Genomic DNA, 26,475 nt, shown 5'->3' on the forward strand with positions numbered 1-26,475 from the left:
CTGTGCACTCCACAGATCACCTGTCAGGCTGGTGTGGAGATGGTGGGATGTGTTGATTTATCTGCCCATTTCATCACTTAAGTACAAATTTGAGGTATTTTCATGCCGCCTTTTGTGTCTTCTGCACTAGATTTCAGAGGGAAATACAAGTATTTCTTAGTTATACAAAGCATATGAAGAAAAAAAGGAATATAAATGTAGGAGGTGAGGAAAGATGAGGACAGAGACTGCTGTTTTGCTGATGAGACAGAGAGAAAAGGAAGACATGAATCAGTTGAGAAAGACAAACTGGCAAGTAGCAGACACGAGGGACAGACAGGAAGAGGCAGTGCAGACAGCCAGAGGAAGGTCCGCACTGGAGCACTTAGTTCATGGTTTATTCAAAAGGAGCCAGCTGATTCGGTGCTGCACAGGTCTTAAAAAGAGGCTGGATTACATCTCTGTTAGCTGTCTGCTTCCCCAAACCTGTGGGAGAAGTTTCCAAGGTTGACGTCTCAGCTTTCTCAAGCTTAAAGCAGCAGTTTGACATTTTGAGAAATATGAAAATTCACATTCTTGCCAGGAGCCAGATGAGAAGATTGATACCACTCTCATGGTTGTTAGCTTAACTTAAGCACGGAGGAACAGCTAGCTTGGCTCAGTTTAAAAGGTAGTGTCAGTCCACAGCACCTACTTTCATCAGCTGATATGCATTAACTCTCGACAGCTTGCTGTTTTGACATTTCCTGTTGAGATGCAGAGCGTGTGTTAGTTTTAGAGGTGCTGCTTAGGTGTCATTTAAAACTTTGGATGGAGCGAGGCGGGCTGCTTCCCCCTGCTTTGAGTATTTCAATAATAATCTACTTGTGGTTCTAGCTCCATAGATAACGCAGTGACATGACTATTTCGCTAAACCAAAATGTCAAAGAATTTATTCAAAATTGACTCTTGAAGACAGACTTCTTCCTATTCCTGTTCCCCAAAAGCTGAGCCTTAAAGCAGTCGTTTGACGTTTTGGGAGCTACTCTTATTCCCGCTGGTGTAGAGTTGGATGAGAAGGTAGATACCACTCATGTATCTGTAGTGGGTTAGAAAATCCACCTTAAATAATGAGATACAACTTGTTAGTTAGCTTTAGAAGTGCTGGTAGGCAGACATGACTCTCATACTGTAGCCCTCACATGTTAAACTAGTAACACAAAATATGCAGATCAACCATCAGCATGAAACCACACAGAGCATCTGGAGTGAAATCAGGATGAAAACTCGTCAGTGTAGCTGGGTTCCCACCGTGTGCATCCAACTACTTTTCAGTGAACTAAAAGGTTCCTTCAGCCCGTCGTTGTCTGCGTTCCCACCATGGTTGAAAGGCCTGCAAAGATGAGACAGAGTAGTCTTCTGACCTGACCTGGACTTCAGTCCATCCGTCATTTGCTTTCCTCTGTAACTCCATGCTGACGTATCAAAGCACAGTACACAAAAAAAAAAACATGCTCGTGGATGCAGTGTTTTTTTAAAGTGGAGCCTGAAATAAAACGCTGCGAGCACTTGACCAGTCAGAAATGTTCAGCGCTGCAAGAACCACCCCCAGAGTTCCTGTACTTTCACAAAGTACTAACCCCGTGAGTCGTGACTTTCTGAGTCCCAGGTACTTAATTTATAACCTGTTCAACGCGGCGGAGCCTCTCCAAAGGTTCCTGCTCTCAGGGGAAAGTTCCTGCGGTGGAGATGTGGCTCGTGTTGCTTATCTAAGCTGTGGAAACATCCTGATTCAAACTGCAGTTGTGGCTGTGATAGAGTCATTCTGTACGATTAAATACATCCCACGGAGGAGGAAAAATCCAAATAGGCTGTCCATCACCACCATCTGAAAGTTGCAGTAATTCAGTCACCTAGAAACCTACTGAAACAATCTCAGAGTGACTCATCATTCTTTAGCATCTGTGATCAGAATAATACACCAATCAGTGGTTACAGGAGTGATGTAAAGCATTTAATTTGAACAGTAGAGCATTTTTAAAATCAGGAATCAGGTAAACTGATAGAAGCTAAAGATAACTGGTCCATTTTATGAATAATTGACTCTCTGTGGGGTTGAAGGGCTGAACTAACACAGGAACTATAAGCTCACTTAAACGTTTAATTCTAAAGAACAGCAGAAACTCAAATATGGTGCACAGTATGAGATGCTAATGATGGTGATGATGATGGTTTGCATGTACATTAAGTCTCTATCTGGAATCATACGGGGAAGGCTTTTGACTGTGAACAGCGAAACATTCGGCTCATCTGCTGGCAGATGCTGCAGATCGTCAGTCAGCCAGTCAGTCAGAATGGTGTCATGTGTATCTAATTACCTGCAGTCTTTAATCACTGACACCGCTGCTAACAAGCCCCAGAGTGCCGCACGCCGAGGGAGACAGAGAAGAGACAAATAGAGAGGGGAAGCTCTGTCAGAGTGACAGGAAAGAAAGGAAAAACAGGGGAACTGTTTCTGCTGTAGGACACGACACAAAGCTCAGAGTGTGTTCACAATATTCAGCTTTTGTCTTGGAAAACCCAGCGCATTCACACCAGGTATGCTGTTTGTGCTGTCAGCTGCCCACTGAGTGTAAAATCCTGCCATTTCTCATAGTGGCATTGATCCAGTTTTGAGTCCTAAAGCCTGACAGTGAGATTGTGCCCACATCAGACCAGCTGCATCTGAAAATGCTGCTTGCATGTGTGAAAATGACACCCGTGCCTGAACAAGAGAGAAAAGGCTAAATCCCCTTCTGCTTTTCAGTGTTGTGTTTGTACAGTATATTACCTGTTAGCCAAGACATTACACGTTCGCCCCTGCACTGACACATCAGTCAAATCGCTTTCATGCTCGTGAACCGCTCTGACACAACAAACAAAATGCGCCTCAGTGACACCTGCCGTTATGTGATCGGCCACATTTGCGTTCAAAATGAGTGACAGAGAAAAGTCAGACAAAGTACAAAGTTGTCTTCCTCCGCATTCACTCGGCATCTCAGTGTGTGTTGGCTGCGGGCTTGTGGATGGGTGGCTGGTTGTGCTAAACTCACTTAATTAAAACTCTGTATGGTGCTGGCAGACAGAACTCATATCCAGTCCACCGCTTAGAGCGTCGGACTGAACACAGAGTGAAAGAAAAAGAAAGAAATAAACCCTGTTTTTCTACCTCAACTCACCTTTTTTCCAGGTTAATTCGCTTTAGATAAAGAGTGGCTTTTATCTTTTAGTTGTATATATATCTCTGTTGTTCCCTACCTGTTTAATCTCCTCTTATCCAGTCTACATTTATACCTAAATGTCTTTTCCTTATCCCAGCCTGATCTCTGGGTACATTTATGCTAATGATTAGCTGTACCTAACCTTGGCGCACACAATAACATCTTCATAGAGTCATTTTACTGCTCTTGTACCATAAATGCGCAACATATAGAGACTACATTAGAGGCACATTAGGTGTACAGTATACATACTTATGTTTGGATTCAGGAAAGACCACTTTCACATCTTTTATACATCACATTCACACACCATGCCACCACATTATGGCAGCAGATAGGAGCATCATCTGCATCCATAAAATGAAATTTACAAAAACACAACCGTTGTTAAAGGATTGGGTTGACATGTTGAGAAATATGCTCAATCACTTAGAGAAGATTGATTCCACTCTTGCACATCACTAGAACCACAACCAAGGATGCTATGAATGAAGGAAGGCTCCTTACGTCATAATACAGTGATGTAATGCTGTGCTTGGTGCCAGACTTTCATGACAGTTCTATTGAAGCCTATGGGAGATGCATGGAGAAGCACACTAAAACACAACATATCTACATCGTACGACCTTGTCTTATAGCGCAGGCATCAAATTCAATATGAGTTTATATTTACAAAAATAATTTGTTTTTAATAAAGGATTTGCAAATGTGCCCAAACCTTTTGCTGGAATCAGCCCCGTGTTTCCCAAATTTCAAACTATTCCTTCGAATTTGAGAGCGACTTGTTTTCATTTACTTCTTCTTCAGTATGTTAACTGAATAGCATCTATGTGATCTACAGAATGAGGCATTTATAGCATCACGATAAAATGACTTGACCAGGCACCCACCTTTGCATCTTACATGACACATGCCTCCTATAGTCCTCAGTAACAAACAGAAGTCAACACTGACTGAGTTTAGCGTCGTGGAGCAGGAGTGATGAGATGTGAAGCGAACAGTGGCGTGAAAAGTAAAAAGTATTCAGTGCAGGTTCCTTTGGTGGCCTACAGAAGAAAGAGCGAGTGAGGGAGGAGACCAGAGGGGATTGAAGTCTCTTTGTTCAGCGTCTTGGTCGTCTGGATTTGGATCAAAGGCTCAGAGCTAAGACGTCCTTTGAAGATGTTTTCCTCACCTGACGCTTTCTGCCCTCTGCTGGGTCGGGATCAATCCCCCCTCTTTTCACCTCATTCCCCTGGAATATTTGTATGGTTCAGATTGCAAGAGCACAGAGCTGAAATTGAAGCCTTTAGTAACGGAATTAAATTTTATTATCAGGCTTTTTTTAAGGATAGAAGAGGGAGCGATGGTTAGATCAGGGTGCCACATGTTGACATCAGTCTGATATGCAGTAACAGTAGAATAATAGAGGTCTTTTATCTGATATAGTATTTCATCTTAATATATGAACATTACAAAGATGCAGCTAAATTGTATTTTAATGTATCCCGCAGATGTTTTATTGCACAGTGACTTGTTTTGCAAATTGATTTATTCATTCCAATTAGTCTTCCATCCTTCTTTGATTCTTCAGTCGACCGTCTTTCCTTTCCTTCCCTCCTTCCTCCCATCTGCCGTCATTTCTCTCCCTCCCTCCCTCCCCCTCTGGCTCGCTCTCCGCTGTGTGAGCGGCGCCATGGTTTTTTGAACTGGGCTTCGGTGCTGGCGTGGCAGGACTCCCTGGCCGAGCCACATTTGGCAGCACTGCTGAAACAAAGCTGAGCCGCCTGTGGGATGAGTGAGCGTTTGGCACCATCACCCACCTATCCTCTCCCTTCTCTTTCTCTTTCTCTTTCTCCTCCATATCCCTCCTCACTGCACCCCCCTTCTGTATATTCTCCATCCTCTCCTCTCCACCTCCTCCCTTGTGTTACCCTGCAGTCTCTCCCACTTCTCTCTACCTGTTTGCGGTTTGTCTTGCTTTAAATTCTTCTGCATTTCTCTCAGTGACTTTATCCTTCACTTCCTCCTCATGCCTGTGTAATAGTGCAGCCAGGTTTTCCTCTCTCCAGCCTTCCTTCGTCCCCTGTCTCCTCTCTGAACCAGACAGAGCTCTCATTGTGCAACGGAGGGACCTTACGGAGAAAAAGATGGACAGACAATGGGAGATCTAAACAGATTCACAGACTTGGTTTTGTCAAATATCTGTGTAAATCTGTGAGGCTGGCTTCCCATGGGAGAGTTGAAAGGGGGCATGGAGGGACAGATGTGAAGTGAGAGAGACAGATGCATGCAAGTGCTCTGAAAACAACTGGAAGTTTGTTATGAATTGTTGTTCGGCCCATTTATTTGGCCCTTGTCAACACGGCCAGAGCAATTTAGTGGTTCAACTGCAGCTATTTGCGTCAAAATTTGTACTCTGTACTGTCTTTGAGGCAAATCTGAACCTGTAACTTATGCTTTAGTTTAAATTCAGTGTGACTTCCTGAGGATATCATATCTCCAATATGGAAATTCCTAATTTTGCTTAGAGATCATAGGAAGAGGATGCTCCTTATAACTCCAGATGTTGCCTGAGAATCACCACATTTTAAAGTTTGCTTCCATATCAAAATACTTTTGGTAATAATTAGTCAAAATTTAAACAAATGTTGGCTTGAAAAACAAACAGGCTCAAGTTGTAACCCAAAATGCAACCCATAGAATCCATGACAACATAACACTTTGATAGATCTGGACCATGATTATCCTCCAAAAAGCAGACAGAGTGTGATAGGAGTGATAAACCCCTGGTGTTATGCAAAGAATTGAAACATCCAGTGTCCACCTGACTTTGAGTAAACAAATCTCTAAACAAAACTAATCAGAAAGCGCTTGGATCACGTGCTTCTAAAAATCACTCATCGTCGGTCGTACAAAAACCTCAAGTGAGACGTTTGCATCATCAGATTGGATGATTGGCGATTATGAGGTTGTTAGGAGCCCTTGCAATCACCTTAATTGAGCCTGCACACAGGTCTTAAGCAGACCTGGCGCTATTGATTGAGGGTATGAGAGAGAAAAAGATTGAAATCAAAGGCCAAGGAACTTATGAGTCTAAGCAAGTCATCTGGAAAAAGCAAAGCCTTTAATCAGTCCAACCTGATTCTCTGCTTTAGAGCTGGAGGAGTCATTGATTCACTGATGTGACCTTTTAAACCACTCACACAGACACACAGACACACACACACACACACACACACACACACACACACACACACACACACACACACACACAGATCATCTAGAGTCTCAACTAACAACCAGTGATGAGATCAGAGCTGTTTTGTGTCCTGAACAGATTTACACCCACTGATTGTGTGTGCTGTGGTGTGTATGTGGGTGTGTGTATAGAAAATAAGGAATAGGAGGCATGGCGGTAAGTGTATTACAACATTTTGATTGGATAATTGAAAAGACAGAGGAGAAGATCAGCTGGCAGCGTGCCACAACAGCTCTCCACTCAGTGTTGATAAAAATCCTGCTTACGTACAGCTGCTGGTGCAAAAGACCTGCCTCTGATGGGATTAGTTCCACCTGCGATGTAGCTGCTCTGCAGAAGAAAGGTCTGACGTTAAAGAGTGAGGAAGGTTTTTAATGGAGCACAAAATGAATGAATGAAAAGTAAATGATAACACATGATGACGTTTGATGTATAAAGATAATGGACGAGGCAGAGGTGCTCACTCAGCTGAGTCTGTTCTTTCCTATGTCAGGACACCTCTGGCTGACCTCTCGTAACCTGCATGAATGATCTGACGTGAAGTCTTTTTCATGTGCATATTACAATATGGTGGGTGGGTAAGTGGGATTTTCCTGTGGCGTCCTTTGCTAACCTGTGCTGGTTTAACATTTTCGTGATGCTAAGCATGCCACAGCAGGTGGTGCGGTGCAGTAGAGCACGTTCCATTATCAGTCCAATGGCAATCTGCAGTCTAGATACCAAGAGTGACTGTGTTTCATGCAGTCTGCAGTCGCCAATGTGGGGGTGGTAAAGTGTGTACAATACATGTGAATACTGAAATACTTTCTTCAGGTTATTTGGTAAAGGCACACCCACCGATCTCTCATTCACATTCATCAATATTCTTCAAATTTCAAACACGTGATCACACAATAATGTTTTATTTTTTTTTTAGAGATTTGTTCATGTTATTGCAAGCAATGCATTGTATATAAAGTCCATATCAAAGCCATTGCAAATGATGGTGCTGATTCATAAGAATGGAGCCAAAGTCAGATTGAATATTGAAGGTAAAACCAAATCTCTGAAGCGTCAGTGTGCGTTCAGCAGCATATTCTTTTTGCCACTATTCGCTCATTTGTAGTGCCTTTGTTCAGTGTTTGCAAGGACAACTACAGTCTCCAGTCAGTCAAAACTGGAGACAATGAAATCTGACTTCAAAATGTATTTTGAGAGAGAAAGTAATTAAGCATGTGACACCTGACAATGCAGGTTTTGTAAGCAGCACCCATTATCTCTCTGAAATGTCTCTGTTGCTGGATTACACCATTAGTAGCAAAGGAAGTACCTGCCACAGCACTTGAAAAGTGAGCCACCTCAGCGTCAAAAAGCAGTGGGGTTACCATGGTGAACACAGCCACAGTCAGTGATTGGCAGTGCTGATCATCAGAGGTAACGCTGCTCAGTGTTTGTTCTTCCAAGAGCTTCATATAGGCAGAAAATCTAGCTGCGACTGCTAATTCCTGACTTTTTCTCTCTTAATGAGCAACGGTTGGGAGCTGTCACTCAGGAGAGGATGTGTGCCCTCTGATTAGTATCTGTGCACACCATCTGTGTGTATTATTGGAAGAGTAGGGGTCTTCTGTTATGAGCATGAAAACACCAGGGGCACTTAAGACATGACATTTACGTGCCGCATAATTAACACTGTGGCCTTGCCAGGTGTGTCTGTGAGTGTGTGGGTTCGCGCATAATAACTCTGCCTAAAGGTCTCTCAGCTGAATCAGCTGGGATGGAGTCGACTCAGTGACTGCATTTATCTGTGGTTTCCAAACTTTGTTTTACCTGCACTGTTCCACGAGGTCGATAAACCCCTTGAACCACACTTGCAGATGGTCCTGTATGATCATCACTAAGGCTCCAAAGCTTACAATACACACACATTTAGATTCAGATTCACCGGCTGACCAATAAAAAAGTGCAGTGATAATGAGTCGTAAGAGAGCCAAGAACTCCTGTATGTGAGGTAAAATGAGGTTTCTTGCCCTCTTTTGGCATTCTGAAATAAAGCTCTAAACAAGCAGTTTACCTCTGCTGACATCAATGATACAGTAACCCCAGTTACCACTCAGTTGCCCCTGGTTACAGCATCCCTCTGTTCTCCTCCCATGAGGCCCTATGGACTGCCGTTGCCATGACACTAAAGTTAACCCCTCCCCCCTTATCCCCCCAAAATAAATTCCTCTGCGCAAGACGAACAGCGCTTTGCTGAAGGCTTGTTTTTCTGGCAGACTGTGGGCAGCTGTTGGCCTTCAGTTCGTAATCTGCTCTCAGGTGTCGCCCACCGTCTGAGGACACGCTGAGCCGAGTAAAAAAAAATCTTTTCAATTTTCAGGTGGGTGTAGTCAAAAGCTTAAAGTCAGTATTTAGTTGATCAACAAATCTCTCATCAATTATCAGCTAGTTTACTGTTTGATTCGCGGTTTGTGTAAGTTCAAGCCTTGCTAGCAGCATGGCTGTAGGGATGGAGATGTCAATTTGGTCTTTGGTCCAGATTGAAATATTTTAACAACTATTGCCATAAAAGTTTGTACAGACATTCTTGGTGATCACAGGATGAAGTCTAATGACTTATCTGATCCCCTGACATTTCTTCTTGTGCCACCATGGGGTTGACGTTGGTGGATCTGAGTTAAATGTCTTAAACTGTTGAATGGATTGTCAGTAAAATTTGGTACCGATAGTCCCGTTCCCAACAGAACCCTTAACTTTCCAACCTGTGCCATCATCAGGTCACACTTTCTAATTTGTCCACTACTTTATGACCAAATACCTTCAAAACTCATGAAATTCCCATCAGCCTCAGCTGTATTTTGTATTTAGTGCTAATTAACAAATATTAGCATGCTAACATGTAAAACTAAGATTATAAACGTGGCCTGCTACACCAGCGTGTTAGCACTGCCACTGTGAGCATGTTAGCATGCTAATGTTTGCATTTAAGCACCACTGTGCTCGAGTACAGCCTCACAGAGCAGCTAGCATGGCTGTAGATTCGTAGTCTTGTATAAGCAAACATGCCAAACACTTGTTGCTTCCAACTTTCCGAATAGGCAGATTTGCTGCTTTTTCTTGGTGTAAATGACCATAGGCACCTATGGGGAGAAAAGTTGTGCTGTTGCTACCACACTTTTTGTCTTTGTAAAGGTAAACTTATCATATACAGTCCCTGCAATCACACGATTGTATTTAAGTGATCGGAGTCATGGACTGAAAGAGAATATAGAAAAAGATAGGTCAGCGTCTGTTGAATGATGCCCACTAGCTCCAGTCAAACTTTAAAGTAGCTAAAATTTGGATTATGCTCTCATCAAAATGATTTGTGAGCCAACTACTTTGCAAGCCCACACACCTAATGGTAGCTTGCTGATCGGACAGAATTCGGCTGTGGAGATGAGGCGATTGTGAAGGAGAAAACTCAAAGAGTCAGCTTTTTTAAATGTAATGTGGCTATTAATCATCTGCGTTTGCCCTGTTGATTTTATCATTTGGGGTGTAATGGAGGGTAAACACACATAAACAGTTTAGCCACCTTTATCAATGCACCATTGGGTTTACACACCTTTTGATGAGTTCACCATTACTTAAGATTGGACAGTTTAGCCAGCAGACATTTATAGTTTACCCACCTTTTCTTTTACTACATTCTCTCGGTGGTTTTGTCCAGTTACTGTTAATATCTCAGGTGAATTTACTGCCCTGGTCTCTCACTTGCACCACACAACAGCTGACTAACTGAGAAACAGTGGAACCTATCACCATTTTGAGCCCCATAATGTTTTTATAAATATGATTTCAAATATTCCAGTCTTCATTTCCTGTCCTGATTCACACATTTATGCTGTCATGGCTATACATATTGAAAGAGGTCATTGTCGTGTGCACAACGCCTCTGATCTTAGTGTGATTTTAATTTTTATTTGATACTTGCCTCTCTCCATGCCCACAGCTATGCCTCAGCCCTCACATCAACAGCTGCTCTCGAATTACCGACACACATCACTGATTTACCGTAGAGTTAGATTTGATATTCACCTCGCAGCTGGCATCTAGTACAGCATCTGTTACCTACAGACATATGCCCACGTCACATCACCCAGGGAATTGTTTTTAAAGAGAGAGAGATTGTTTTCGCAATTGTAATTGTAGCATGCCACAGTGGTTTGCAGCGTCGCCGCCCAGCGAGAACTACCTGGGTTTGACTCCCAGACCGGGTCCTCTCTGTATGGGGCTGGCTTCAGTTTGTCAGTTTTTTTTTTTTAACACATTGAGGGTCAGAGTTTGAGTGAGGTTTTATTTCAGTATGTTAACAGTAATGATGGGCCCAGTGTGTTCCTCCCCCTTCAAAACCAATGCATGCTGGAATAGCCTCCAGTCCCCAGCGACCACGCACAGGGATCAGCACATGAACAAAAAGAATACATTTGAATTCTTTATATCAGTCAGACATCACAGGACATCCTCATACAAATACTTTGAGAACAATTAATTCTGACATTATTCATGTTCAATTCAATTCAGGACTCTGCTACACTAATAGAGGCACTGACAAATCAGCACATTGGCCCTCCCTGCACCCTACGTCTCTATCTTGCTTTTAAATCGCACTGCTGACAAGATGCATTGACAAAAAAACTCCAGGTCAAAGGCCAGAAATTCTATTTTCAGCCAAGACATCAGCAGCTCGTATAAATTCAGTGACAACAGGACGCTGCACGTACATCCTCTACTGCTGATTTGCCGAGTCCAGGCTAAAGCAGACCCTGTTATCACTCTCCCTGTGTGAAAGCGTTGAATGTTGTAGAGGTGGCAGTGTACACGGCATCTCCTGCTCTTTACTCACACTCTCAGTTATCAAAGGATGGATTGGCACCACAGGGCAGGTTGACAACAGAATACTCTGTAAATTGGCATGAAGAAATGTTATCTAGCTCTGCTGTAGGGGTCCCAGTGTCCAATAGGAATTGTTGTTAAAATGCAGCAGTCAGCATTGAGATTCATTATTATTTAAAAAAGACTGTGTCTGTCAAACTGTTTGTGACATTATCTGAAGGCTACCCAAGCTGCCTTGCTGTCATCCATGCTATTGAGTGTGTGTGTGTGTGTGTGTGTGCCTTGTTAACTGTCTGCCTTGAACTCTCTCATCCTCCTTCACTGCATCGGCTTCGCTCACTGACAGAAAATGAATAAAGGAAAACTTTGACCCATCTCTTCCGCCGCTCTCTTCTTCTCTTATCTTCTCTTTTATGAGGGTACCGCTTTTCATGGCCAGGGGAGGCGGGGAGGGTTGGTGGTGGGAGGGGGAAATATAATTGAAATATTTGAATCCCCTATGGAAATAAAAGGGGAATTTTTCATTAGTAGTTGTATGTGAGGAAGGAAGGAAAAGAAGGAGGGAGGGTTCATGGTGGAAAACACAGGGAGAAGAAGGCCTGGAGAGCAGGGAGTGAAGGGAAGCAATGATTAAAACCCCATTCCTGATCACACACACATTAACTCATTCTCATTTTCTCCCGTTTCACTTCATCTCTGATTCCTCTTTCCATTTTTCCCTCACATTCAGCTGAACTCCCCCCTCATTCCCTCCACTCTCCATTCTCCGCTCTTCAGCATCTCTTTTTTTCCTCTACCTATCAGATGTTTCTACAGCTCTATTCATCATTACTCTGCACAGGTCAGGACAACGATACTGGCCTGTGCAGAGTGCAGATGCTGGCGATACTGAATGTGAAACTCTTTGTAAACCAAATTGCAAAACCAGCCTGTTAAGTGTACCCATTGCTGTTGTGGAGCCCTTTGAGTCGCCCCATGCAGCTGGTCAGATTTTGGTGAAATGGAATATTCTGACTGTAACCGAGGCCTAGACTGTTGAGCTGACAAGCTGCAGCCACTAATGAGAGGGCTGATGCCGCTGCTGTGAATGGAGCTCCCTCATGTATGTGCGCTGTCCTTAACTGCCTTATCTGTGAAAAATGTTGAATTCTAGCAATCATTATATTTTAATTTTTTAGAGTGGAATCTCCAGTACAACCTCCACCGATGAGAGGGGAGGGCATTCGCTTCAACAATCCAGCCTGAGAGCTGAAACCCAGGCGAGAGAAAGTACTCGTTAAGAGCTAAAAGCGATCAACAGTTTTATCAGGTCCTTTCATCTGGATGATGGCAGGTTGACAGTAAGAAAACTCCGTTCAGATAAGTGGAAATGAATCTCTTGTTGTCAGTGGCACTAAACAGTAGCATCTCCTTACTCACATCAAAAGCGCTTCTTTTTAAATAAAAAAGATAGTTTGATGCTATTAATGAGAACAAATCTGTCTATGCATTAACACAATATGCGCAGCCTCCCTGCCATGCTTGTTAATCTGCCAAGCCACCAGGGCTCCATGTGATAACATTAACAACAAAGAGGGCCGGCGCAACATGCAGAAATTACCTCATTTGACGCACTGACGGTCTATTATCTGCCATTAAACACCATCACGCTGCATTAAAAAAGCACTGTTGTGGGCAATGGTAGTCAATTATGGGCTGGTGAAGAAGCATATCTGGCTGTAACAGGAACCATAAAACACCATTTGTGCAAATGAGGCCTCCCCAAAGGGCTGATTGAAGCAGGAGAGGCTGCCAGTGGGTTTCATATGGAAGCATCTGATGCAGAGACAGGCACCTGAATGCATCATCGTCACTCACACACTCACACACCGCTATTATCTGCCATCACGTCGGATTACTCATCATTAGGCCAGACCCACAAGCACAGATGCACACGTGCACACAGAGTAACTCCTGAACCGTACTTATAAAGCACACACATATACACACATACGCACTCAACACCATTACACACATTGTGTTGTGTGCAGCCACACTCCTCTAATAATAACATTATTATGTTCAGACAGCAGATTGATGATGATTACATCATTCCACTCTGTGCTGAGACAGAAAGTAGATAAGAATGACTGATGATGATCTGCTGGGGCTCATCTCATCATCCAGACAGACAGAAAGCATATTGTTTACACCAGGGAAACATGTGTCTCTGGGGAGATGTAGAGAGGATCATATCCTTCTCATTAAGACAAATTATGACTCACATCTCTGTCTTGACTAAAAAGGAGAACGGTGATGCTTTAGCTCAACACAAAGCAGCTTGTTGAGTTTAGGTGCATCACACACTGTTTTGGATTTGAAAGACCACAGTGACGTTGTGTCATAGATTATTGATATTTATTGTCAAAGCTGTTGTTAGGGCCTAAAAAGTACAGTATACATTTTTGCTGACTTTCACTGAAACCTTGTTAGTTTGATTTTCATTGGTTTTCATTTACTTCCATGCATTACGAAAATCAGCCTGCAGAGGACTGAGTTGAGATCGAGTTGTTTCAGATGGACTCGCTTCAGTGGTTATACTTGCATCACTGTCACATTAAAAAAATGCATTGGTCTCTTTGTAAACGCTCAAATGTCTCAGACTTAGCACCAGACGACTCTTAAGTCTCAACTGTCAACCTGATGGCCCATTATATCTTTGAGTCCAGCCAGGGACCACTGTTGCATGTCAAAAAAGTGCTTAGAAAAAAACTGGAGCACCATGCAACACTAGGCAGCAGATGGGGGTAAAGAGATTTTCTATTATGATACAATATATGAGAAAAATCCCTGCAAGCTCATTTAGACACTGTACTGAAGTAAATGGAAACCAAATGCTTCCTGTAAGGTAGGAAATCAGTCTAGTGGCACACTGAGGAGAAAATTGGATTAATTAGTTAAGGGGCTAAAATATGCAAAACTATTGGTATGGACCCTTAAAATCCCTCTGTATACCATGACTATTGATTTTTTTTGCTGCTCTGGTTCCAGTTTTACTCTTAGAGGTAAGCTTTTTATAGGTCATAGCTAAAAGTTTCCTGCAAAAGCAAAACCAGAGTAACATGGTCTGTCACCTTGTTATTGACTTAATAAAGCGTTGAGCCCAAAAAAAAGAATAATTATTCATGTTTTTAAATGCATCACGTTCTATTTGAAGTATTTCATATTTACTGGTGCCTCACATGTTCTCCAAATCAAGGTTAAGAATAGATGATTAGAAGAGGAAGTTGAACTGATTTTGTCTATAAACGCTGTGTTCACTGTAAGCTCCTGAACAGTACATCTGGTAGAGTTGATGACCCAGTTTTCAGAGTAATGGAGTGGTCACGTCGCAGTGCTGCTGTGGTTGTCAGCTGGCACGTCCACTCTGTGAGGTCAGCTGAGAAAGACGTTCTGCATGACTTGCATGACTGGCTCTCATGAGCTTTTTAATTGGATGTCTGTTCCGAAAATTTAGATGAAGCATAAATAGCATTAATATGAATAAGTTTAAGCCAGTTTGATTGTGGCTTCACTTACCTGATGGTGTTGTGTTGATCAGTGATCAGGAGCAGCCCATGTTACTGTGAATGAGAACATCTCTGATTGTAAAGACACTCATAGACACTTAAGCAGAGCAGACGCTGGCCAGAAAGACACAAGATTTACCGTCAGAGTAAACAAGAGGCTGATTGGCACTGTTCCATTTTTTAAAACAATGGTTCTTGAGGGAGTTCTAAGTGAGACACCAAATTGTATATATGTACAGTATATACGTGTGTGTGTGTGTGTGTGTGTGTGTGTGTGTGTGTGTGTGTGTGTGTGTGTGTGTGTGTGTGTGTGTGTGTGTGTGTGTGTGTGTGTGTCTACCAGGTGGGCTGCAGTGATGGATAGGGAGAAAGGGCAAGAGCTGACAGCTCAGTGAGAATCACTGCTGTTCCTCATCTATCAGATGAGGAGCTCACTGGCAGCCTCACACACACACACACACACACACATTTTCCACTGACACACGCATGCACTCACTTTCCCGCTGGTAAGAATTATTCGCAAAAGTGAGATAATTTAGACAAAGGGTGAAATACCTGCTGATAGACCAAATTTCTAAATCTCATGGACAAAGCAGGTGATTGCGGCTGGAGAAATAAAGAGATAAAGAAAAAGATGAGAAAGGCAAGAAATAGTTAAATCAAGAGGGTTCACAGTTGTTACGTGAGCGAGAGAGGAAGATAAGCAAAACAGGAAAGAATGAGCTCGGGAAAAGGATAAAAGAAGAAAGCAAGAAGCAGGAAAAGAGGCAGAAGTGTGGATGTGTGTGTGTTAATGGTGTACAGAGGGAGAAAGAGATGGTGATATCATGAGCCCAAAAGGAGGGTCAATTCCCCTCTTCTTGTTGCTATGACAACCCATCATGTAGCTCCCCCAAAAATAATGATAAACAGCTCGAGAGAGAGAGAGAGAGAGAGAGAGAGGGAGAGAGAGAGAGAGAGGAGTGACTGGAGAGAGGCTAAATCTTCTTTAGAAACCAAAGTAATTCAGCGCAGGTAAAAACATGTGCAGACAGGTTAGATGTGTGTCAGACATGTATTGAAGCAAAGAGCAGTGAAGGCACGTCTCTCTTCCTCCTCAGTGCTGTGTGCAGGATGTGGAGCCCAGCAGGAAGAGGGAAGTGCTAATTGCTTCTCTTTAGTCTGTACTGAGAAACGAGAGAGCAGTTAGCACAGTAGGTCCACCGCTCTTACCGTCCCCTCACTCTATATTTTTTCCTCTCTCTCTGTCACACACACACACACACACACACACACACACACACACACACACACACACACACACACACACACACACACACACTCACACACTACATAGACTTACATGCATTTGCTGGAGACTTACCCTAACCATATCCACTACTTGCCTAACCCTAACCCTAACCTTTGCGCTGTCACCCAAACCTAACCTAAACCTAACCTTACCGTAACCTTAACCCAAGTCTTCACCCTAAAATTTAATGCTTTACATTATGGGGACCTGCATTTTGCCCCACCCCTCTCATTCTGTCCTGATGGTCCAGAAGACATGGCCTCCCTTGGCGCAAGTCAATTCCACTGATTCCACTGATGCACAAGCGCTGGAATTATTCCAGAGATGAGATTAAGATAACTTTTTATCTTGCATCACATGCTCCAACAATCATCACAATAACACAATACAACATAAAGGGTGAGGGTGGAGAAAGCGGGTATGACGTATGATCAGTCTGTGTACTGGGGTAGGTTTAGGGTTGATCACCTCCCTGCACTTCTCTGTCGGTTAAGCAGTGTTTTAGAGTGAGTGTATACAACAAATGAGTGTTTTTACTTATTCTTCCTGCAGTCTGGCACCCTTAAGCGACTTGCACTGGGCAGAGGTTCAGGGCAATTTTGTCAGCCTGTCTTAGGGTACCATTAGTGCAATTAGTGCTTGTTAAGGAAGGAGTTTTCCACAGAGTGACCCACCACCTTGGAGCAGATCTCCAGGAACTGTAGAATCCTGGCTTTCAGCCATACTGAGCAATGACTGAATGATGCCGTTTGTTTTAAAAGTTGGATGTGAATTGTAACCGGAGCAATATGGGCGTCTTGTATGGCTCTGAAGATGATCTCCTCAGTTTCCAGGGCATTGAGTATGAGAGTGTTATGAACAAACCACTGAACCACTTAGTTGACACTGTCCACATAAAGATCAGGCATCATTCCCTCCTTCATCAGTGGTATCAGTGTAGTATCATCAGAGAGTTTAATGATGTGGTCGTGGTCTAAAGTATAGCAGTGGGGAGCAGACACATCCCTGCCATGGCTAATTTTGACCAGGGTAGGTGTTATTGACCCTAACCAGCTTCTGCCTGTTGATGAGGAAGGAACAGTTTCAATGAATGTAACATTGGTTAATCTCCAACTGATGCATTTTGGATTGCAGTCTGTCCAGTTTATTGTGTTAAGTACTAAGGAGGAGTCTGTGAACACTATTCTGGGATATGGTTTTATTTTTGGTACATCCAGATGTTTTATGACCCATGCTTGTACGCAAACTGGTATGGATCAATTTTTCCTATTTTGACTGAAAGAGCATTGGAGAGATAATATTCTCCAGTGCCTTTATTGATACAGAGGTTAGTGCCATGGGTTGAAAGTCATTGCGCTCCTTGGGGCTTAGGGTTAGGGTTGGTTTCTTTGGAAGTAGGATGATGTGTAAAGTATTCGAGGCTGCGTGGAAAGTGTGTGTGTCTAATGCCACGCCAGCAATGGCTCCTCATTGAATGTCCTCAGAGGAGGCACCGAAATAGGCAATCTATTTACACATCCCTCAGTTACTGACTCCACCACCTCCCTGCATGTTTCAGCTCTCTCAAAGGTTTCAAACTGGATGAAAATGTGTTAAGGTTGTTTGCAGAGGCCAACTCATCATTTGTCACAAATGATTTGTGGTGTTTACTTGGCATACCTTCATTATATGTGTAATGTCTTTGGATATGTAGGTTTTGTTGTTGGGATACACTTAAACTGTTTTCGTGCGGATGCTAGATTGTAGATTGTTGCTGTTGTACATGTCACATCCAAAGTGCCCTCCCATAGCACCTCCAAGTTAGTGCAGTTGAAGCAAGATCCTAGTTAAGCTGATCCTAGGTTGGAATGAGATACACCACATTGTGGTCAGAGTTACATTGTTGGTTTGCTCCTGGACTGATAGGCACTGATAGGTTCATGCAGGTTTGTTCAATGTATTTTCCTTCCTTGTTCCACATTTTACAACCTGTTGGCATCCTGTATTCTCCAGGTATCAGTTGTTCAGTTGTTCTCCCAGGGCAATGGCAAACAGGGGTGTCAGGGAATTGCTTTTGTAGGTAAAGACAAATTCCCCCTCCTCAACTTTTTGCTCCTCTCTGCAAAGAAGAGTGAAAATCCATCTATGTCATAGAAACTCAGGTTCAGAGAAACACACAGGAGTTTGACAGCATTTTATCAAATCCAAATCCAGCACCAGATCCACTTTTCAAATCCAAATCTCTTTGAATTCATTGATTCTCATTAAGTAGCTTTCGTCATTTGCAGGTAACTGAAGTTATGAATAATTACAATTCAAAGACTCAGTCTGTGATTACCAGAAATAGTACTCTTTTAGAGGTAGCTACCAAATGAATCAATGTTAAACAATCCTTGTCACAACCTCTTGCTACAACCTGAAAATGAGACGAGCAACAGAAGATATGAATTATTGATTGTTCTGACACACTGAAACAACTGACTGTTATGTCTGATCCAAGTAATGAAGGTAATTCAGAACTGTGAGGTTAATGGGCTCCATGGGTTGCACTTCCTCCTAACTGCATTTGCCACGATCAGCTGGATCATTTCTCTAGAGTCCCCACACTGTTGAATGACAAAACACAGTTCACTCATGGTCTTTGAGTGATGTTTCACAATGATGTATTATTACACCCTTAAATAATCTTTGGTATCATCCAGCCAGGGCGGCATGGTGGCGTGTGCCTCACAGCAAGAAGGTCGCTGGTTCGATCCCCGGGTCGGGCAGGGCCTTTCTGTGTGAAGTTTGCATGTTCTTGCCTTGCATTCGTGGGTTCTCTCCGGGCACTTCGGCTTCCTCCCACAGACATTAGGTTTAACCTCTCATTATGTTAATTGTTAAATGTGAGCGTGAATGGTTGTATATGTTGCCCTGTGATCGGCTGGCGAATGGTTCAGGGTGTACCCCGCCTCTCGCCCGTTGACAGTTGGGATAGGCTCCAGCCCCCCCACAAACCCGAAAAGGGATAGTCGGTTATACAATAGACAATGGATGGATGGATCATCCAGCCATCAGCTTGTACAGAGCACATTGATATTAACTTTGCGGTTATTTAGCCACTGCAGCATTTTGTCAGATGATGTCAGATTGTGGTCCGGCAAGAGTTGGGCGAAGAAAAGGGCAACACTTTTTCACGCAAGGTTGAAATTGGTTGGAATTAGATGATTTCAGGGCACAGACTAGTCTACGGTGTGTACATATGGCCAAAGTGATGTGATTCAGTAGTAATTGTTGGTTTACAACTAATTTGTGCATTTGAGTATTATTTTGAAGCTAAATGAGTCCAATAGTACCAGAAGAGAATGTCAATCAGATCATCATCCATACTTAAAGACACACCAGGAAACACAGAGTGACTGAGCGGAGCAGAGGGAGCTGTGGTCTGTTTTATTTGACAGTGACTTAAATGTCAGTTGGTTGCTCTGCAAAAAGGTCTTTTACTTAAATCATTCATGCTTGCAAAGAGCATACAAATCTGTCATGTTTACAAAGGTAAATCAAATCTTGAATCACTTCACTGCTGTTAGATGGCCTGAAAATGATGGTGTGCGTCGATGGCATTTTCACCACCTGTAATTTGTGACATTAAAGGTGGCACCACAGCTATGAAAATCTGCCAATTTCCATGATTGGCTGAACAAAGCGGGGTTTAGTTGCATGGTTTCCTGTTTGGTATTTTCTAAATGAACTCTGATGAAAGAAGAGGTTGGAAATGCCATCCTGTTCATGACTCCTCCTCAGGGCGGTATAATGAGACATTACGAGGAAATAAAGCAGGCTTTCATTTCATCTACATAATGTGGAGGGAAGATTTGTTTTTGCCTTTGCCCAAACAATTTAAATCAACTGTTCTGTGAGGTGTGTAGTTATTGTTAATTCATTCGTTTATGATTTATTCAGCCATAACCATAGCCTACAGTAACCACTTTCAGAAGTAAAAGTTGTACTTACAGATTGTGTTTAACTTATTCTAATAACCCATTCTCCCGCTGACAAGCAGATCGGAAATAACTGTGACAGGTTTGCATGAGTAAATTACATTGTACTTAAACAAAGCAACAGGCTGAAATAAACAAACTGCTAGCTCCTCAAAGATGTCTGATTCACGTGGGACTCATAGAAAACAAATAAGAGCAGAGAAAAGCCAGCCAGTAGGCTGTCTACCTAGACCCTCACACTGATTAGGGCTACAGTACACTCTGTCCATTCAGTGTGTGTGTGTGTGTGTGTGTGTGTGTGTGTGTGTGTGTGTGTGTGTGTGTGTGTGTGTGTGTGTGTGTGTGTGTGTGTGTGTGTGTGTGTGTGTGTGTGTGTGTGTGTGTGTGAGATTTCTGTAATTTAATCTTACCATGGCAGCACATTAGCAGTACAGGACCTTGTTTAAGTGCTAAATGAAAAAGACTGAAAATGCAGCAAATGCAAACAGGGAATAGAATCCACCCGAGGAGACATGACAAACCTGCAGTGGGCGGTGTGGTACGTTGGCAGGCCAAAGTTTCAGCAGGAAGTAATTGTTGATTTCAGAAGACTCTGCTCAGAAATTGTAAAATAGTACACACATATCCACCTTATTCCCAGTCCCATAATACCTTGCGTCTCCCTTTTTCTTAGAGATTTGTGGCAAATAAATGATGCGGGAACACAGCCTGGAGGGAAAGTTACACGCTGGCTTTGTTGTTGAGGGTGAGATGAGCAGATTCTTACTCCCCACTTTCATCTCTGCATGCTAAATATGAAGCTACAGCCAGCAGCTGGTTAGCTTAAGTTAGAACAAGGACAGGAAACAGAGGGAACCAGCTAACCTGGCTAAAGAAAACCACCTACCAGCACTTCTAAATTTCACTAAGAATACATTTTAGCCCTTAAAATCTGTATTACGACAGTGTCTCACTTGTTTTTTTGTACAGATTAAATGAAATGTAATGTTCTTTTTTTTTTTAAACCCAGTTTTCTATTAGAAATGCTCTGTTTTGCAGCTGAGGTTTGCCTGGACTGCCTCCTCATCTCCTCTCTGCTGTTAACAAAGACATCTTTGAGTTTGGGTCATTTCCTTTGCATAAAAATTGACCATTTTGGACAGCAGAATAATAGAAATTTCAGAAAATAGGGCAAATGTACAGTGTCTCATTTGGAGGAGACAGGAGGCTCTTGGCTGTTGCCTCCTCAGTTGCCAACTTATCAGGTCAGTGAGGAGGGTGGTTGTCAGGGTTGTTGTGAAGGAGTTGCAGGGTGAATTGGTGGCTGGAGGACCAGGACTTAGATAATGGGAAGCAGGCACAATATTCTATGAATGCTATTCAGTAGCTGACCAGTATACCTGGCTGTCCAATTAGCTGAATGTAAAAAGAGGATGTCCCAATGTAGAACATGCAACATATGTGTGAGAGGGCATCATGTGACAACAAGGAAACATACATATTATACATTATACATACATATATATTGTGCATTTGACAGTGGTATAATATAGGCCAGGGACTGTCGAAGCTGTAGTGTTTTGTTAAACATGTGTAATTTGGAAGTATTTCATGCTTTAGGAAATGGGGTTAGCTAGCTATCTGCTTTGCTTTAGTGGTGTGTGTTGCTGGGTTTCTGGTGTGTTACTGGAGAATTCCTAAGTGGGTCTAACCAGGCTAGCTGGCTGCATGCAGTAAATTGGGTCACGGCTGAATTAAACACCAGTGCCTCTGCTTTCAGTGCTGCACCAGAGAAGGTTAGAAATAGTCATCGCGACAGAGTCCAAATAAACAGTCAAGCCCGGGCGAACAGGGAGAGTGGGACTGGTGCTGTGAACACAAGAAGTGGCATTTCAGAAGTCCGCCTCAAACAAACATGCCTTCTGTCCAGGAAAGGTTATGCCAAGCGTCACAAAAAGAAAGCCATTTGCGAGGGCTTTTCTTACCTGGTGTCACTGTGCACAACAGAAATCAACATGGCGCAGCATCCCAGAGTCAGCTTCTACTAACAAGGAGCTAGAAGAGAGGAAAGATAAAAGATATGGCGAGACTAATAGGGTGACGGGTATTAAGTGAGATGGAGAGGAGGTAGCAGTGTTGCCGGCCATGGTTGTGGAGTGCCTGGAAGCTTTTTTGACAGTTTGTTAGTTTGTTTTGAAAACTGCATGATGCCTTTTCTCCTGAGTGGTCAAAACTAGAGCCAGATTCAGAGAGCTGTGTTTCTGCTGGATGTGTGTCAGTCACACTCCTGCTGTGCTGGAGCTGGGAAAAAAAAACAGAGGCAAGAAAATAGCCACAGAAGAAAGAAAGGAGCAATGAAAAATTGATAAATTCTTAGTGGTAAAAAGAGAAATTCATAAGCATACTGTATGCTTGCCTAATCTTGCAACTGAGAAAGAGCAGAGGGGAATAGATGAGGCAGATTTTAGGGCAGCACATTTGAATTTCAACCCTTTGTAAGGCTGCAGTCGTCCTGTCCCTGCGGTTTCCCAGCACTCTGCAGTGGCCCCATAGCTCAACCTGCTGCATCCAGTCAGCCACACTCAAGGACAAACCCTTTGAGGGCAAGGGAATTAATATTTGATATCTAGCTCTGCATCATGTGGTGAGACAGACAGTCAGGCATACTAGCAAGCAGACGCAGAATGGAGTCAAAGCCATGAATAACCACTCCCTAATGCGGGGCCACCACTCCAACTCAGGAAAGCTCACACAGCATTACAGTTAGACAGCAAAGAGAGATGTTGGCTGATTGCTTGGTGGATTAGATGCAGAACAGAAACTTGTTACTAATGATTAATTAAGTCACACCACACGTGTAGCTTCAGCTGAAGCAACTCAAACTACTGTATAAACTACTGAGAATGAGATGAGGCCACCACTGCCTTGCTCTTTAAAGGTACACTACATTGTGTGCTGCATAAAGGTCCAATAAGAAAGTAATTCCTGCACAATGAGAATTAGAGGTGCAGGAGGAATGCATTTTTGTTCAGATAAGCTGAGATGCACAAGTTTTAAAGGGAAATTAGCCATGTTTTATGTAGATGTCCAGTGAGTGCTGATGGGAAATGTAGTCAATTCAAGCATTAAATTCCTCAGTGCATGCCATGTTGACAGAGAGCTGTGAGTTCTGCTTGCAGGGCCATACCATACGAGAATACTGTGGGTTAGATGAGGACTGACTCCCTTTTCTCCTCATGCAAAATTATATCAATCATGCACAATCTGTGTTACACTCCTCACACACTCACAGAGGGGGGAGAGAGAGAATAGAGCACAACAGCTGGATCTGAGTGAAAATACAGAGACAGGGTATTCGATGAGACCAGTATATGACAGAAAACTCAAAAAACACTGCACATTCTCCTCAGTTCTGCCACAGTAACACAATAGTCTACCCAGAGCACAACAGTTTGAATCGATACAGGTCAGCAGCACATCAAATAGGCTACGTGGGCCACCAAGACCACAGCAAGAGACTCAAAGTGTGACAAAGTCAGCAGTTTCCAAATCGATCCTCTCATTAAAAATATCACCACCGACGTTTTCATGGGAGCACTACATACCAGATGTTGTTAAAAGGCTGTTATCTGACATGTCTGACACCTCCTCTGCCCGAGGATGTTTGAAGTAAATCCATCCATAATACAATTTCCCCACAAACTAATTCATCTTATGCATACAACGAGGTGGATTAAGAGGTCAAGGCTGTTTAAGGCTCTTAAATCAAATGAAACGTTAACTTTCCTGAAACATGGTGTTCTTGCTCATCTATGCAGTAAGCTAGCTAGTTATTTAACAAGGTAGCTTAGGTAGCATGTCTTGTCTTAGGAAAGTCAGCATGGATTAAATGTCCCTAAATAGCCTAACCAGTTTTTTTCCATCTTCTGTTCTCATCTTTCTTTTCACTCATCCAGAAGGACATGTCCTTTTCTGACATTACCTTTGTTACTTTTTTCCAATGCAGAAGCCTGTAACTTAACATTAGTCTGACGGACAGTGTGCATGAATGTGACACCAGCACTGACAGAGGTAGTGGAAATTAATTAAACCAGCAGTTTTAGCTAGCCAGCCCATTAATATATGATATATGATATAATATATCACATAGAAGCATTTCAAGCTCTCTTGTGGGACATTTCAAGTTCTCCTGGAGGCCCTCTGGTGTACACTGGGGGCCTAAGCAGGTGCTTAGTTCACTCATGCATCAGGTTCATTGTGGTATATTGAAGCCCTCCTCCAACTTTGTCAGTCAAATACCTGTACAACCAAAGTGTCAAGCATTGTCCATGTTACACATCAGTGTAGCATTACACAAACAATCCTGAGGTTTTGAGACTTAATCAGCACTGTGTGCAGAGACACACACAGACAGACAGACAGACAGACAGACAGACAGACAGACAGACAGACAGACAGACAGACAGACAGACAGACAGACAGACAGACAGACAGACAGCAGGGATACAGCTAAAGGTTTGTAGCAGACTGAGAAAGTACTGAAAGCAGGAGTCACACTGAGCATGAGTGTGTGTGTGTGGGGCCTCTGTGGCAAAGTAAGTTTGACTTAGTGTAGTGTCGCTCTCTTAGGTTATCCTGACTAAGTGATATCACAAAGCTGGTTATCATCTGGCACAGTTAACTCTGCCAGTCAAGCTACAAATGTGTTCATATGAGGGAGGCAGATACCAGAGGGGAGCAGTGGTGATACCTGTGGAAAAATTAGGCAAAAATATATCCAACAAGGTGAAATGCATACAATACAATGACATAAGAAGCTGACAGGCAGACAATTAGAAACAATTTTTGAAGAAAACAAGTAAGACTAAGGCTATAAATAAATATCCAAATTACTATATGTGTGAGTCTACAGCCATGGTAGCAGCTGTGGGAGGTATGCTAACATGACATGCAATGACATTATTCACATGCAACAAATATTCACCAGATTCACCATCTTAGTTTAGTGCAGTGGTTCTCAAACTGAAAGAATATGATTTATGTCAGCAAGTGCTTGTTAATGCTATTGTGCTGACCTTTACTCAAGTTCAACTTGAATCTTGTTTTATTTGTTTTTTCCCCCAATTACTGCTAATGATTGATACAAACTGTGGTGTGGGGCTCATGAACTTTTGTCAGCATTGAAGGGGTGCAGAACAGGAAAAGGTTTGAGAACCACTGGTTTTATTATGTTAGCATGCTAACAATTACATTTACGTAAGAAGCACAAAGTACAGCTGAACCTGACGGAAATCTAATTTGTTGTGCAGATTATAAACCAAAATATTGCACATGCTAAAATTCTGACCATATGATGGCGCTAGAAGAGAATTCAAACATGGCCAAAGTTGGTAGTTAGTTGGCAGAGAAGATGAACACCTGCTCCAAATTTTATGACGTTCCATCAAATACACAGTGTACAGAGCTGTGAACTGAAGTGTCATGATCTTCTGGTGACAAATTCATTAGACTTTTTATCAAACATTAACACCAGTGAATTGTGTCTTCAGTTGCTTGATCCTAATGACTTGAAAGACCGAAGAGAACATGTTTGACAAGAGGTTGAGCAGAATGACTGTATTACCATTCAGAGGAATACAGTATCATAGGGCGGAGATGGTGCAGGCTTCGGTAATTACTAGTCACTTCTTCTCCTTTCATCCCCTTTAAAAGCAGCAGACAGGTTCATACAGTGACGCAAAGGTTCCCCATACTAATGCTGTCTGATACTGAGCTGGCATGAACAAATGTCAAGATGGTTGATGGAACTCAGGTCTCAGTGCGAGGATGCTTTCTACTACATGTGATTTCACAGTGATGTATGTGTGTGTGTGTGTGTGTGTGTGTGTGTGTGTGTGTGTGTGTGTGTGTGTGTGTGTCCTGCAGATGATGGCAAGCTGTCTCTGGATGAGTTCCAGGCTTTCTTCTCCGATGGCACGCTGAACGAGGAAGAGCTGGAGAAGCTGTTTCACACCATCGACTCCGATAACACCAGGTCAGCACTGATGCTCCTCTGCTGCGTGTAGCATGCGACGCAGCTGCGCGGTTGCGTGAAAGAAATCTGGATGCAGTGCTTGTGCGTTTATGCATGTGTGTGTTTTGTGTGCACGTTGCGCAGTAACTTTTGTTTTTTCTCACTGTCAGTTATTGAAAGAAAAGATGCTCAAAGCTGCTCTCCTCAGTACTGCACTTTTCAATTGTGTGTGTGTGTGTGTGTGTGTGTGTGTGTGTGTGTGTGTGTGTGTGTGTGTGTGTGTGTGTGTGTGTGTGTGTGTGTGTGTGTGTGTGTGTGTGTGTGTGTGTGCGCACGCTCAGGTAAAAGGTATGTAATTTCTCCGGCAGCCAG

The 26,475-nt window shown here is 42.9% G+C and overlaps 1 protein-coding gene across 1 annotated transcript in view; it reads left to right on the forward strand.

Annotated features, from left to right (window-relative positions):
* The window catches only part of necab2 (N-terminal EF-hand calcium binding protein 2), a 118,426-nt gene that overhangs the window by 8,520 nt on the left and 83,431 nt on the right, over positions 1–26,475 (forward strand). Inside the window, exon 3 of the mRNA XM_070972633.1 lies at positions 26,016–26,124. Coding sequence (XP_070828734.1) covers positions 26,016–26,124 — 109 coding nt within the window. The remainder of the gene's footprint in view (positions 1–26,015; positions 26,125–26,475) is intronic.

This window comes from Chaetodon trifascialis, chromosome 10, assembly GCF_039877785.1.
Source record: "Chaetodon trifascialis isolate fChaTrf1 chromosome 10, fChaTrf1.hap1, whole genome shotgun sequence".
Lineage (NCBI taxonomy): Eukaryota > Metazoa > Chordata > Actinopteri > Chaetodontiformes > Chaetodontidae > Chaetodon > Chaetodon trifascialis.